Below are 14,815 nucleotides of genomic sequence, written 5' to 3' on the forward strand. Positions count from 1 at the left end.
GCCTTTAACTCATAGCAACACCCTAACAACCTCATAGCAAAGCACTTACCTCATAGCAACAGCTTTAACTCAATGCAACACCATAACAACCTCATACTGTAGCAATGCCCTAACAAGGGCAAAGCTGCATCAGAGAATGCAAAAATCTAATTAAGATGCAAAATAAAGCACATGAATTAAACAAACATGTTAATTAAACCACAGATTAATGAGTCAGGCTTAATTGGACACAGCAGCCGTAAGATATTGACATTATTTTCTCCAGTGGGAGATGAACTGCAATTAATAATGATTGGACCTGTGGGGCAATTTTTTTTCTGCCTTCCTAAATACTCAGCAATGACAAAACAAGAGCTGAGCCTTTAGTGTTTCAAACCAGCACACCAGATCAGCATTAAACTAGAGACGAGAAGAAGAAACCAATTATCCAATAGCTGAGAAAATATAGGAATAAATAAACATTACATATTAAATTAATAAATACATAAACAGCATAAAATGTAATTCTAAACGTCTGAAATGTATTCATCATGCGCATATAAATGAGTTGTTGATAACGGCTAAAAAGCTAAATTAATAAATAACAAGTTTTAAAAAAATGCAACAATGCTGTTATATCAACATTTAATATCTACTAAAAACCTAAACTAATGCATATCAAATTAAAAAAATGCAACACAATGCTGTTAATAACAAAAAATATTAGATAATTAAATGTTTGCATTTGAGCTGTTGATTTTGGCAATACAAATGATTGCTTGAAATGCTTTCATTATTAATGTTTTACATTTGCATTAAAAACAAAACTATATGCTAACAAATCCTATATATAAACCTGAAGTGGATCACAACCTTTTACTAAACTTGTCCTAAATCTTCAACTAACACCCACTCTTGTCTAGGGACAATTAAAATATATATATTTTGATCCACTTCAAATGTTGACCACTATGGGGAATAAAGAGGATTTGATTGCTGGTCTATTTCAGAAACTGCTGATCTACTGGGATTTTCACGCATAACCATCTCTAGGGTTTACAGAGAATGGTCTGACGAAGAGGAAATATCCAGTAAGCGGCAGTTCTGTGGGTGCAAATGCCTTGTTGATGCCAGAGGTCAGAGGAGAATGGCCAGACTGGTTCCAGCTGATAGAAAGGCAACAGTAACTCAAATAAGCACTCGCTACAACCGAGCTCTGCAGAAGAGCATCTCTGAACACACAACACGTCCAACCTTGAGGAGGATGGGCTACAGCAGCAGAAGACCACACCGGGTGCCGCTCCTGTCAGCTAAGAACAGGAAACTGAGGCTACAATTCACACAGACTCACCAAAACTGGACAATAGAAGATTGGAGAAACGTTGCTGCTCTGATGAGTCTCCATTTCTGCTGACACATTCAGATGCTCGGCTCACAATTTGGCATCAACAACATGAAAGCATGGATCCATCCTGCCTTGTATCAGCGGTTCAGGCTGATGGTGGTGGTGTAATGGTGTGGGGGGGATTTTCTTGGCACACTTTGGGTCCATTAGTACCAATTGAGCATCAACGCCACAGCCTACCTGAGTATTGCTGCCGACCATGTCCATCCCTTTATGAGCACAGTGTCTCCATCTTCTGATGACTACTTCCAGCAGGATAACGCAGCATGTCATAAAGCGTGAATCATCTCAGACTGGTTTCTTGAACATGACGATGAGTTCACTGTACTCAAATGGCCTCCACAGTCACCAGAGCTCAATCCAATAGAGCAGCTTTGGGATGTGGTGGAACGGGAGATTGGCATCATGGATGTGCAGCCGACAAATCTGCAGCAACTGTGTGATGCTATCATGTCAATATGGAGCAAAATCTCTGAGGAATATTTCCAGTATCTTGTTGAATCGACGCCATGATGGATTACGGCAGCTCTGCAGTCAAAGGGGGTCCAACCTGGTACTAGTAAGGTGTACCTAATAAAGTGGCCAGTGAGTGTGTATATTAAAATAAGATCAACTATTCTCTGCAGGCCGCTGAAATTGGCCCAAAAAAGTTAATTAATAATACATTGACGTTTTCTTTGCTGTTAATGATGCTTGCCTAAATTCTGGACTCCAAACTGAGCAGAGTTCTCGGATTGATCATCAGATCATTAACTGCTGCTGAATTTCAGTGAACTCAAACCTCATTGACTGTCCTGATCTTGATCTTCGTCATCATCATCCTCATCTCTCTCAGACTTGCTAATGAGCGGCTGAGCTGAAGCCCATTCCTCATCTGGGCTTGTATTTTCACACTTAAAATGATGAATCCTCGCGCAGCGCTGATAATAGGCCTAATATTTCACAGTGAGAGGGTTTGTGAGGACGTGCATCTGTTCCGCCGATCTATAAAGCGCCGTCCACAGCCAAACCCTGAGAGGAATCAAACCTGCAGCAAAAGGCCTGGAAATAGAAACGGTATTTATTTGGAGAGAGAAAAGCAGATTAGCGCAGACAGGAGAGCGTTTCTCTGGACTCCAGGAAAGACCTGCTCTCTATTACTGCACTGACGCTCGGCTCACATGATGGACAAAACACAACACACACGTCCCTGTGGACCAATTCACCAAATCAGGGACGCGCTTTTGGGGGTTTAAACCTGCAATGCAGGCCGGCTTTCTGCTGTTACCTGTCAACAAACAAACTAAATAAATGAATAAACATGCATCCGCATCTAAAATGACTTTCATAAGTGGAACAAAACAATAAAATTAAATAGAGAAAAAGGTCAGCTTGAGAAAGAAAAACGTGATTTATTTACAGTGGCTATGGAAAGTATTCTGATGCCCTTAAATGTTTTACTCTGTTGCATTACGGCCATTTGTTGAAAGCATTATCTCCTCATTAATGTCCACACAGCACTCCATAATGACAGAAAAGCACACGATGTTTGCAGATTTATTAAAGAGGAAAAACTGAAATATCACATGGTCATGAGCATTCAGAGCCTCTGCTGTGACCCTCATATTTTTACCTCAGGCGCTGTCCATTTCTTCTGTTCATGCATGTAGTTCAGCTGCAGGGACAGGACAGACTGAAAAAGACTTTAGCAAGTGAATAAATATATTTAAATACCACAAAATGTTTTACTATTAACACCTGTGATATTAATATACACTCACTGGCCACTTTATTAGGTACACCTGCCAAACTGTTCGTTAACACACATTTCAATTTAGCCAATCACATGGCAGCAACTTAATACAATTAGGTGTGTAGGCATGGTCAAAACGATCCGCTGCAGTTGAAAGCAAGCATCAGAATGGGGAAGAAAGGTGATTTAATTACTGGACTTTTTCAGAACCTGCTGATCTACTGGGATTTTCACGCACAACCATCTCTAGGGTTTACAGAGAATGCTCCGACTAAGAGGAAATATCCAGTGAGCGGCAGTTCTGTGGGCGCAAAGGCCTTGTTGATGGTCAGAGGAGAATGGCCAGACTGGTTCCAGCTGATAGAAAGGCAACAGTAACTCAAATAAGCACTCGTTACAACCGAGCTCTGCAGAAGAGCATCTCTGAACACACAACACGTCCAACCTTGAGGCGGATGGGCTACAGCAGCAGAAGAGCACACCGGGTGCCGCTCCTGTCAGCTAAGAACAGGAAACTGAGGCTACAATTCACACAGACTCACCAAAACTGGACAATAGAAGATTGGAGAAACGTTGCTGCTCTGATGAGTCTCCATTTCTGCTGACACATTCAGGTGGTCGGCTCAGAATTTGGCAGCCGACAAATCTGCAGCAACTCTGTGATGCTATAATGTCAATATGGAGCAAAATCTCTGAGGATTATTTCCAGTATCTTGTTGAATCGACGCCATGAAGGATTTAGGCAGTTCTGAAGGCAAAAGGGGACAAACCGTGTACCTAATAAAGTGGCCAGTAAGTGTATAATCAATATTTTATAAATAATATCAATATACTCACAAAAAATGTTTGAAAAATGAAAAGTAAACAAAATACAGTTCTGAGAAGTTTTCATATCTTCAAAAAAGTAAAACAATTATATATAAAACAAATACAATATAAAAAGCTAAATAAATAAATACAAAAATGCATTAACATTTTGGATTCTGAACATTAATTTCTGAATAAAACAACAGCATATAAATATAAAAAATATAGCAATATAAAAATGACAATAAAAAAATCATACAATACCTGTGCCAAAGATCTGAGTTCATATCAATGTTTAGTGTACAGAATAATGTGCAAACCTTACTGCATTAATATATATATATATATATATAATCTGGCATGACGCATGCGTGTGTGTGAATACGACACAAACACACACTGATGATTCTCACATTTACCTTTATTAACACAATTACACAACAAGATTCATGATTCCCATTGGTTTTCCAGTAACAGCAGTAAAGCACAGCTTGATATAGTGAATGTTGTACCGTTATTTCACACACACACACACACACACACACACACACACACACACACACACACACACACACACACACACACACACACACATTCGCCTCCACACACACAGACAACTGTTGGTTTGATGATCTGAAACTACACGACTTGATCGCTTCACATTTAATCAACAGCTAAAGCATCTATTTTCATTTACATGTCATGATGGAGCGGAGTCTGAACAACTGCATACAGCAGAGAGAGAGGTGTGTGTGTGTGTGTGTGTGTGGGGGGGGGGGTGTTACTAATATATGCAGGAAAAATCAATGTTCTTATGATCTGAACTTTGCATCAGTTCACAGAACGTTCAAGGACTTTTACATTATTATAAACACACACACACACACACACTGTACTGCACCACTCATGTACACTCATACATATATACACACACACCCATTAATACACACATACATACCACTCATTATTCTCAAACACACAAACTAGATCGCACACTCTCGCATATAATTCACGCATGCTTGCAGATACACACACGTGCACACAAATATGTCCAGACACACACACTCGCGCACATTAAAATACACACATACATGCACTTACACTGAAACACACACACACACACACACACCCACATGCATGCCCACAACCGCGCACACATACCACTCGTACTCTCATACACACACACACACTGTACTGCACCACTCATGTACACTCATACACACACACCCATAAATACAAACATACCACTCATGTATTCTTAAACACACACACACACACACAAAATGACCATCGCACACACATATACATGTACACACACACCCATATTGATGTACATGCCTGTAGTTCATTTTCCTCCGGCTTAGTCCTTTATTTATCAGGGGTCGCCACAGCGGAATGAACTGCCAACTATTCCAGCATATGTTTTACACAGCGGATGCCCTTCCAGCTGCAACCCAATACTGGGAAACACCCATACACACTCATACACTATGGATTTAGCTCATCAGTACTCCTATAGCGCATGTGTTTGGACTGTGGGGGAAACCGGAGCACCCGGAGGAAACCCACGCCAACACAGGGAGAACATGCAAACTCTACACAGAAATGCTGATTTAGCCAGGGCTCGAACCAGCGACCTTCTTGCTGTGAGGCGATTTAATTACCCATTTTATACAAGTATATAAGTGAACAGTGTTTTCAGTGCAGTAGCAGATTTACAGTGTGCTACAGTAAAGGCGTCTCTATAATGTAGTCCTCTATTGGTGTGTGTGTGTACATGTTTTTGTGACATATCAGGACACAATCTGTATAATGACATGGGTATGACACAGCTATTACAAAAAGGAGGTGAAATATAAGGACATTGGTGACGTCCTCATTTCTCAAAATGCTTATAAACCCTACAGGATGAGTTTAATCAGGGAGTAAAGCTGCACACTGTCTCCTGTGATGGTTGGGTTTAGGGGTGGGGTGAGGGCATTACAATATACGCTTTGGACTGTATAAAATGAATGGAAACCTTTGTAATGTCCCCACTTTTCACAAAAACAAACATGTGTGTGTGTGTTTGTGTGTGTGTGTGTGTGTGAGAGAGAGAGAGAGAGAGTTTGCAGAAGTCACTGTGGGAAAAGCGCACACAACCGTATTCAGTGCCAAAGACGTCACACACTAACCAACAACTCACAAACACGCAAACGTTACACGACTACTGTACACCACGAGCGCAAATAAACACAGAATCCCTATATTACACGATATGCTGCGAATCATCCAGTACCAGTCATTATAAATAAGCTCATTTCTGATAGTCGGCCAGGCCTGAAATGTGTGAATCTGCATGCAGTTGAAGCCTAAATTATTTTGAGTATAAATCAGATATTACCCAAGTGATGTTATACAGAGCGAGGACACTTTCAGAATAATTGCTATAATATTTTTTCATCATGTGAACGTCGTCATTTCTTTAGTCTGCCTGGAATAAAAGCAGTTTTTTAATTTTTAATACACAATTTTAGGGTCAATATTATTATTTTTTCCCCAATTGTCAACAGAACAAACCACTGTCGTCAAATAGCTCGCCTGATTAACCCTGTTAAGCCTTTTAATTCACTTTAAGCTGAATACTGGTATCTTACATGATGACTAGAACCTAAAGTTGGTTGATGAACTTTGATGTTGGCTTGAGAAAGCCAGCGTGACTACTGAAAGGCATCAGAAGGCACAGTGCCACCAATACTGCACTTCTGCTGGTGGGGGTGGGAGGGGGCATATGTGTGTGTGTGTGGGGTTGGGTGTGGTGAAGGTAACAAGATGGTGGGTGGTGAGAAGGGGGGTGTTGCAGGTAAAGAGCCAGTAAAGGCTGATTTATACATCTGCGTCAAGCATTCGCGTATGCTTTGGCACAGACTATGCGTGGACGCATTGGGCAACGATGTGTAGTCAAGCTCTGTGATTGGTTGGCTTGGTAGCTCTGACGAGTGTGGGCGGAGGTGAGTGTTTACTACTGTTGAGTCCTGTGAAGGAGCTCCAGATGGAGTCTTTTGTTTTGTGTTTTCCTCATGGGTACAGTTGTTGCATGTCCGCAGATTCACTAGAGAATTAGTTAAGGAATGATCACTAGGGAATTAGTTATTTTAAAGAATTAATCATGTTCCAGGTCAAATAATTTAGTCTTCAACTCTATCTGCATGCAGCAGGAATGATCTGATCATTTCTGTAAATCAATATTTAGCATGAATCTGATATCAATTGTGACCAAAAGCCTCACTTCCAGCACAAAACACGGCGCAAACAAATATAGTGACCTGCAGTCCTTTATCATCATAAATAATCATCAAATAAACAAACACGTTTGCAAATTGCTGAAGTAAAGTAAGGAATGAGACGAGTGTAAACGCGGTTTTCAGGCTTCTTTTACACCATGAAGCGATGCTCTTTTCCGTCGTGGGCCATCAGGATGACGTTTCGGTTGGAGGTCCAGATGAGCCGGGCCAGTTTGAGGGCGTTCTGGGATCCGGGCGACGCCGGCTGAACCGGAGGGACCTGATAGGTTTTAATGCAGCGCAGCTGAGGAGCCGAATTCAACATCCCAATGCTGCCTAACAGAGACGTGTTCATCTGAAACACACACACACACACACACACACACACACACACACACACACACACAGAAAAACACACTCAGCGGTGAGAGAGCAGCATTGTTAAACCCTCAAAACATTAACCAACAGATGAAGACAGAAGTGTGAATTTTTTCAAATGTTTCCCAAATGATGTTGAACAGATCCAGGAAATTTCCACAGTATTTCCGATAATATTTTATCTTCTTTATTTGATTTATTTCGGCTAGAATAAAAGCAGTTTTTAATATTTTTAACCCATTTTAAGGTCAATATTATTAGCCCCCCTAAGCAAGATTTGTTTTGGATTGTTTACAGCAGTGGTCCTCAACCTTGTTATCACTGCGGACCGGTCAACACTTGACAATTTTACCTTGGACCGAGTGGGTTTGGGTTCAACCGTTTTCTCATATGATGACAAGCTGATACTGCCGTCACTCTGATACAAGTTTTACTCACAGAGAAAATGACAAAGCACTGCAGTGTTTGAGTGCTCGGAGTTTGTCTGGGGTATTTAGTCTACTGAAATGTGTTTATTCCATTCAAAGTATGAAGCTGGTCAGTTAGTTCTTGTCATGTGCGCTCCCGGCATTCATTCAACTGGGTTTATCTTGAACCAGCAAGCGAGTCACGCCGCTTGCGTGCAGGCCCGGCCCTAACCAATTAAGCACCCTAGGCAAGATTTCAGGTGGCGCCCTGTCACATTGCAGTTAACTCCACTGCTAGTGTATAGTCATAAGAAACTAAATAGGGTGACATTACATGTGTTTTATTAAGGGATGTAACGGCATCAGAATTTCACAGTACTGTAACACCTCGGTATGAATGGCACGGTACGGTATTTATTGAGTAATTTACAGGAAAACAAAACTAATGAAAAGACTTGAAAATAGTGCCAAAAGTGTTTATTTACCTTAGCACTGAACATGACATACAAATCAGCCATCTATCAGTACGTTTCGAAACTTCAATTTTTCAATTTTAATAACAAAAAACTATAAAACCATGTAGAAAAAATGAAGTTTCAATTTAGTATTGTTGAAAACTCATCACATTCAACATTTATCACTCACTCACTTAGATAGAGATGGGTTTTTAAGGAAAATGATCATATAACTATAATTTGATGAAAGCTGGGGTCTCTGGGCATGTCCCCTGCAACAGAAACAACCCTTTCATTTGGGACTGAGGTTTCTGGGACAGAGAGATATGATTTAGCCAAGGTTGACCGCAGTGGGTAACGTTGTGCATTGTCTTTCCACCACTTGAGAGGACAAGCCATGAGTAAGATAGAGGTCTCTTTACGGTACAAGTCAATGTCTGCATCAATCTAACAAGTGTGCTGTGTTCTGCAGTCCCCATGACTGTTATTAGTCGTATTCCCCGACTTATATTTCACCACAGTCTGGCAGTGCCTGCATACTGTTTTTTCTTAGTCTGTCACCTTTTTTCCTTTTTCGTATCTTTTTAGAAAGAAACCGAAATGCTTCCACACATCCGATTTAAAACCCGCTTTAGGTTCGATCATTTCCAGCTCTTTTTCTTCCCCGCTACTAGCAGCACACTCCATTTCCACATTACTGGATCTGCAGTGACAACAGACCGCAAAGGATGATGGCCACGCCTGGGCTGATGGGAATTGTAGTTCCCGCTACCTCCTGTTCGCTTCATTCGGTTAAGCAAACTTTTCTCAGAAATATAGCTTTATTGAGTCATGCGCCTACGGTAATATTGAAAAACATTACTATTGCGGTATGACGGTATTTACAATATTGTTACATCCCTAGTTTTAATCTATTACTCTTCCAAAATAACATAACGCAAAATAATGAACAAAAACAAACAATTGTGGTAAAATATGCATTGAGAAGTCTTAGACCGGTCCAAAATTTATATAGTTGGTATTGATTAGTCAGTGGTGGTGGGATGATGACAGTTTTAAAAGCAGAGGCTTGGTTCTTTATTTTGATCTATAATATTCTCAAATATTTCTCACACAGAATGTTCTGAGTCGTCAAATGATGATGTCTGATCTGGGTGTTTCTGGTACTGCTCTCTCTTGGTTCTCTTCATATCTCTCAGATAGACAATTCTTCGTCTCTGTTATGGATTTTCAATAATAATAATAATAATTCCTTACATTTATATAGCGCTTTTCTGGGCACTCAAAGCGCTTTACACAGTGGGGGGAATCTCCTCATCCACCACCAGTGTGCAGCATCCACCTGGATGACGCGACGGCAGCCATTTTGCGCCAGACCGCACACCACACACCAGCTGATTGGTGGAGAGGAGACAGTGATGCAGCCAATTGAATATGGGGATGGTTAGGAGGCCATGATGGACAGAGGCCAGTGGGCAGATTTGGCCAGGATGCCGGGGTTAAACCCCTACTCTTTTTCGAAGAACATCCTGGGATTTTTAACGACCACAGAGAGTCGGGACCTCGGTTTAGCGTCTCATCCGAAAGACGGCGCTCACTGAGCAGTATAGCGTCCCCGTCACTATACTGGGGCATTAGGACCCACACAGACCGCAGGTTGGGCGCCCCCTGCTGGCCTCACTAACACCACTTCCGGCAGCAACCTAGCTTTCCCATGTGGTCTCCCATCCAGGTACTGACCGGGCGCAGCCCTGCTTAGCTTCAGTGGGCGACCATGTGAGAGTTGCAGAGAGCTAGCTGCCGGCTATACTGTCCCCCAGGGTTCTGTTCTTGGCCCACTATTGTTCTCAATACACCTAATCCCACTTGGTCTGATTCTACAACGTCACGGTCTTTAACTATCATCTTTATGCAGACGATATTCAACTGTATGTACACCTTCCTCATCCGCCTAAATTGACAATATCTCTGCTTGTGTGAAGGATATTAATGATTAGCTCACCTCAAATTCCCTGAAACTCAACATGGACAAAACTGAGATAATTTTTATTGGCTCCCCAGCAATATTTCCACCAGTTTCTCCTGTGAGATTGCTGGCTCACACATTAAAACATCTACTTCTGTAAAATAATGTAGGTGTAATCTTCGACTCCACACTCTCTTTTCAGTCTCACATTAAATCTGTCACTAAATCTGCATTCTTTCATTTACGTCGCATTTAACAACTGCGTCCCTTCATCAGTAGCAAGGATGCTGAAACTGTCATCCATGCATTTGTCTTGTCACGCATCGACTACTGTAATGCTCTTTTCATTGGTCTGCCTGCCAGCCTCATCTCCAGATTACAGTATATTCAAAACTCTGCAGCTAGAATACTCACTCATACCAAACGTTCTGCTTTTATAACCCCAATCTTGTTTGATCTCCATTGGCTCCCAGTTGCATATCGCATTAAATTCAAAATTCTCCTCCTTGCATTTTGATCCCTAAATAGCCCAGCTGCCTCCTATCTCTGCAACATGCTTGTCCTTTACACCCCAACTCGCTCTTTACATTCTGCTGACTCTGACCTTCTTGCTGTCCCTCGCTATCGCCTCTCTTCAATGGGGGGCAGATCATTTAGTGTTATTGCACCCAAAGTCTGGAACTCTCTACCCCGCTCACTCCGCTCTGCTAATAATATCTCTGAATTCAAATCCTTACTTAAGACTCACTTATTTTCTGAATGCTTCGCTTCTGATCTGCCAAACTGACCCACCTCCACTCTGCTCATTTGTCTCCTAGGTCTTGTTTGTGTAATTCCAGTTTGTTATATCTGACTTCATGTATGTTTGTTTATCTTTTTGTTGCATTCCTTGTAAAGTGTCCTTGAGCTCTGGAAAGGCGCTATTTAAATTAAATTATTATTATTATTTATTAAATCTAGGTGAAAATCATCAAATATCCTGGCGGTCGCTGGCAACCTTTAAATATATATATTTTAAAAATGCTGGCAGGGAAAGAGTTAACATTTAATGCCAGTAAACATGAGCCTGTAAAATACAAACATCTGACAAATCTGAACACGAGATGCTGCATGTAAGATAAGTGGAACACACATATATAAATATATATATATACACATATGGGAAGCTATAGAGTTCCTACACAATGAGTCAGTTAGTCTGGAAACCATCACTAACACACACACACATACACACACACACTGGTGCTCCAGAGACGGGTAGGGCTTCAGTGGTGTCAGACGGCCAGTCGCCCTCAGCCCAGCCTGGGCAAGAAAGAGACGCCTGCAGACCCTGGAGGACTCGAGAATTCATTAGCGCATGAGAACACACACACACACAACATTCAGATGGCCTGGTTTAGCCTTACAGTAATGATACCATTAGCCTGAAGACATTCTTACACACAAGACCTGATGAGGACAGACATGACTGACATCAGACGCTCACTCCACACGCTCTATTCACACTACTGGACATTACATACAGTCCAAGCCAGAATTATTCGCCCTCATAAAGGTGAATAATTTTGCCCTTTACTGCATATTACTTACCATTAATTACTTTACAGTTTCATAATCATTTAAATTACCACATTAGTCATTCTGAATCTCTAAATGATGCATAAATAATGTGTAGAGTCCAGGGATCAGAGGTCAGTACCTGCCAGAAGGAGATGTGGCTGTCTGCATTGGAGTATGTGGCCAGGTAACGTCCATCCGGTGCGAAAGAAACTGCCGTTATGGGTCCTTTATGTCCATGAATATGCTGCAGAAACACAAACAGACACATTCAGACTGCTTATATCAGTGTTTCCCAACCCTGTTCCCGAAAGCACACCAACAGTACACATTTCAGACCTCTTCCTAATCAAACAACCCTGAATCAACTCATCAGAACATTAGAAGAGACTCCAAAACCTGAAATGAATGGGTCAGATAAAGGATATGTCCAAAATATGTACAGTTGGTGTGCCTTTAGGAACAGAATTGGGTAAAGCTGACTTATATCACTGCTATAACACTTCATTAATGTACCAACAGTTCACACAGACACATTCAGACAACTTATATCAGTATTTCCCAACCCTGTTCCAGAAGGCATGCCAATAGTAAACATTTCCAACCTCTTCCTATTCAAAACACACCTCATCAGAACATTAGAAGAGACTAAAATCTGTACAGTTGGTGTGCCTTTAGGAACAGGATTGGGAAATACTGGTTTATATCATTGCTAGAACACTTTATGAATGTACCAACAATACAGACACATTCAGACAGCGTATATGAGTGTTTCCCAACTCTGTTCCTAAAGGCACAGCAACAGTACACATTTTCAACCTCTTCCTATTCAAAACACACCTCAATCAACTCATCAGAACATTAGAAGAGACTGCAAAACCTGAAATGAATGGGTCAGATAAGGGAGACGTAAAAAATAAGTACAGTTGGTGTGCCTTTAGGAACAGGACTGGGAAACACTGGGTTATATCATTGCTGTAACACTTCATTCATGTATCAACAGTTCACAAAGACACATTCAGACAGGTTTTATCAGGGTTTCCCAACCTTGGTCCTGAAGGCACACCAACAGTAAACAATTCCAACCTCTTCCTATTCAAAACACACCTCAATCAACTCATCAGAACATTAGAAGATACTTCAAAACCTGAAATGAATGGGTCAGATAAGGGAGACGTGCAAAATAAGTACTGTTGGTTTGCCTTTAGGAACAGGATTGGGAAAACAGTGGCTTATAACACTGCTATAACACTTCATTCATGCTAAACTTCCATCTCTCCTCTTGATTTTCACTGGAACACAACAGCAGCACAGCTTTCTGATTGTGTGAATCCTGGAAATATTCTTTAGTAGTTTTACATACACAAGTGCATTGTGGGATTGATATTAGTACCACCGTGTAAACTGGCAGCAGAGGGAGATTTTTCAGTGATTTGCACAAACTAATAATTGACCGCTATCTTTGATAAAACCACTTCTTGTCTTCAGAAGTCTTTTCACACTCTAATAGCAATGATTCAAGCAATGATTCAAGTAAATGATCTAAATGTGTTTATTGTATTTTTATAATCTGGGTAAGGCATAAAACAAAAAAAAAGTTCATCCAATTAAATAGAGTTGGACCGACATCTCTCATAATTCCTATAAGTAGGCGAATCTGTCTGTCAGCAAATGCAGATTTGAACAACTGCGCAGCCGTTTGTACGCAGCTCCGTTGACTGCCACGCATTTACGAGAGAGACCACACGCGCGCAATCTGTAAAAACCTGCTGAATCAAAACTTTTTAAAAACCTGAATCAATATTGGAGTTACCTTTGCACGCTGGAGAAAGGATGACGATGGCTGAGGGATTTCTCTTAGACAGGTCATGTTCTGTTTTAAAACCGTTTTAGCTTCACGCAAAGCTGATGTAACGTTAGATGTTGTTGTTACAAACGGGTCATATCTTCACAGAAGTGTTGTACAGCCACTAAAATCTTCCGATGAAAGACTGATAAGACTATTTTCAGCTTCATAAGAGACCTTTTACAGCATCTATAATGTAGATTTTAATTAGTTTAACAGCAAAACACAAGTAAATACCGCTATTCCGCCTAGTCTATATTGTTTACCATGCAACTCTAATATTTACTCTGAAATAGCATGTCAGTTTGGCTTGCACGCCGCCGGACAAGCACTAGTCGCTTTTAACACATGAGAGAGAGGGCTCTTTTGCTGTGCTCATGTTTAAGGAGGCGTGGATCTAGAAGGAAGGGGAGTGAGTGTGATTCAGAGATTTATGCTAAGCTGTTCGCATTGTGGAAGATCACCTACTGCACCTTAAAGTAAGTTTGATTAACCAATGAGATGTAATTTTATTAAATATATGAATTTGGTTTACAGAAGCATGTATATTTATTACACAAACTACTGACAAAAGCTGACAGAAAGTCAATTTGCTGAAGAATTGTGTCCTCCTGAGCCAAACAAATGCCAGCAAACTTACGCAGCTCTGTGATTGGCCAAAATGCTTAGTTTGACTTTTCGGTGATTAACTACTCCTCCCTGTTGACCTACTTTCTGCACAGTCTGAATCACAATCTGAATTTCTGGCTTTGAATTTTAAAATATTGAATTTAATCTTCTGAATTTCTTCATCTTGAAAATGCGAAACTGTATTATTACAAACTAAATATCTGCAGTCTAGAAATTCAGAACCAAAAAAATCTTAAGTCTGAAAATGCGTCTTAAAATTCAGATGTTCAATATTTAAGTTATGAAATTAAACTTCTTAAATATGTGCATGCGGTGAACATTTTGCAGTAAAAACTGGTCGCACAATTTATGCACTCGCAGAAATGCTCCCGAATACATTTCGAGTTCACA

General features: G+C 40.7%; 1 protein-coding gene across 2 annotated transcripts in view; it reads right to left on the minus strand.

The window, feature by feature from the left end:
• Nucleotides 1–4,326: 4,326 nt before the first annotated feature.
• The window catches only part of wdr7 (WD repeat domain 7), a 191,620-nt gene continuing 181,131 nt past the window's right edge, over nt 4,327–14,815 (minus strand). The window contains exons 27-28 of one of the 2 annotated variants that reach the window (XM_073935611.1): nt 12,092–12,196; nt 4,327–7,541 (exon numbers count right to left, since the gene is read on the minus strand). In XM_073935611.1, coding sequence (XP_073791712.1) covers nt 7,338–7,541; nt 12,092–12,196 — 309 coding nt within the window. In that variant the 3' untranslated portion in view covers nt 4,327–7,337. The remainder of the gene's footprint in view (nt 7,542–12,091; nt 12,197–14,815) is intronic. The other variant, XM_073935610.1, reaches the window with a different exon arrangement.

Source organism: Danio rerio, chromosome 21 (genome assembly GCF_049306965.1).
Source record: "Danio rerio strain Tuebingen ecotype United States chromosome 21, GRCz12tu, whole genome shotgun sequence".
Taxonomy (NCBI): Eukaryota; Metazoa; Chordata; class Actinopteri; order Cypriniformes; family Danionidae; genus Danio; species Danio rerio.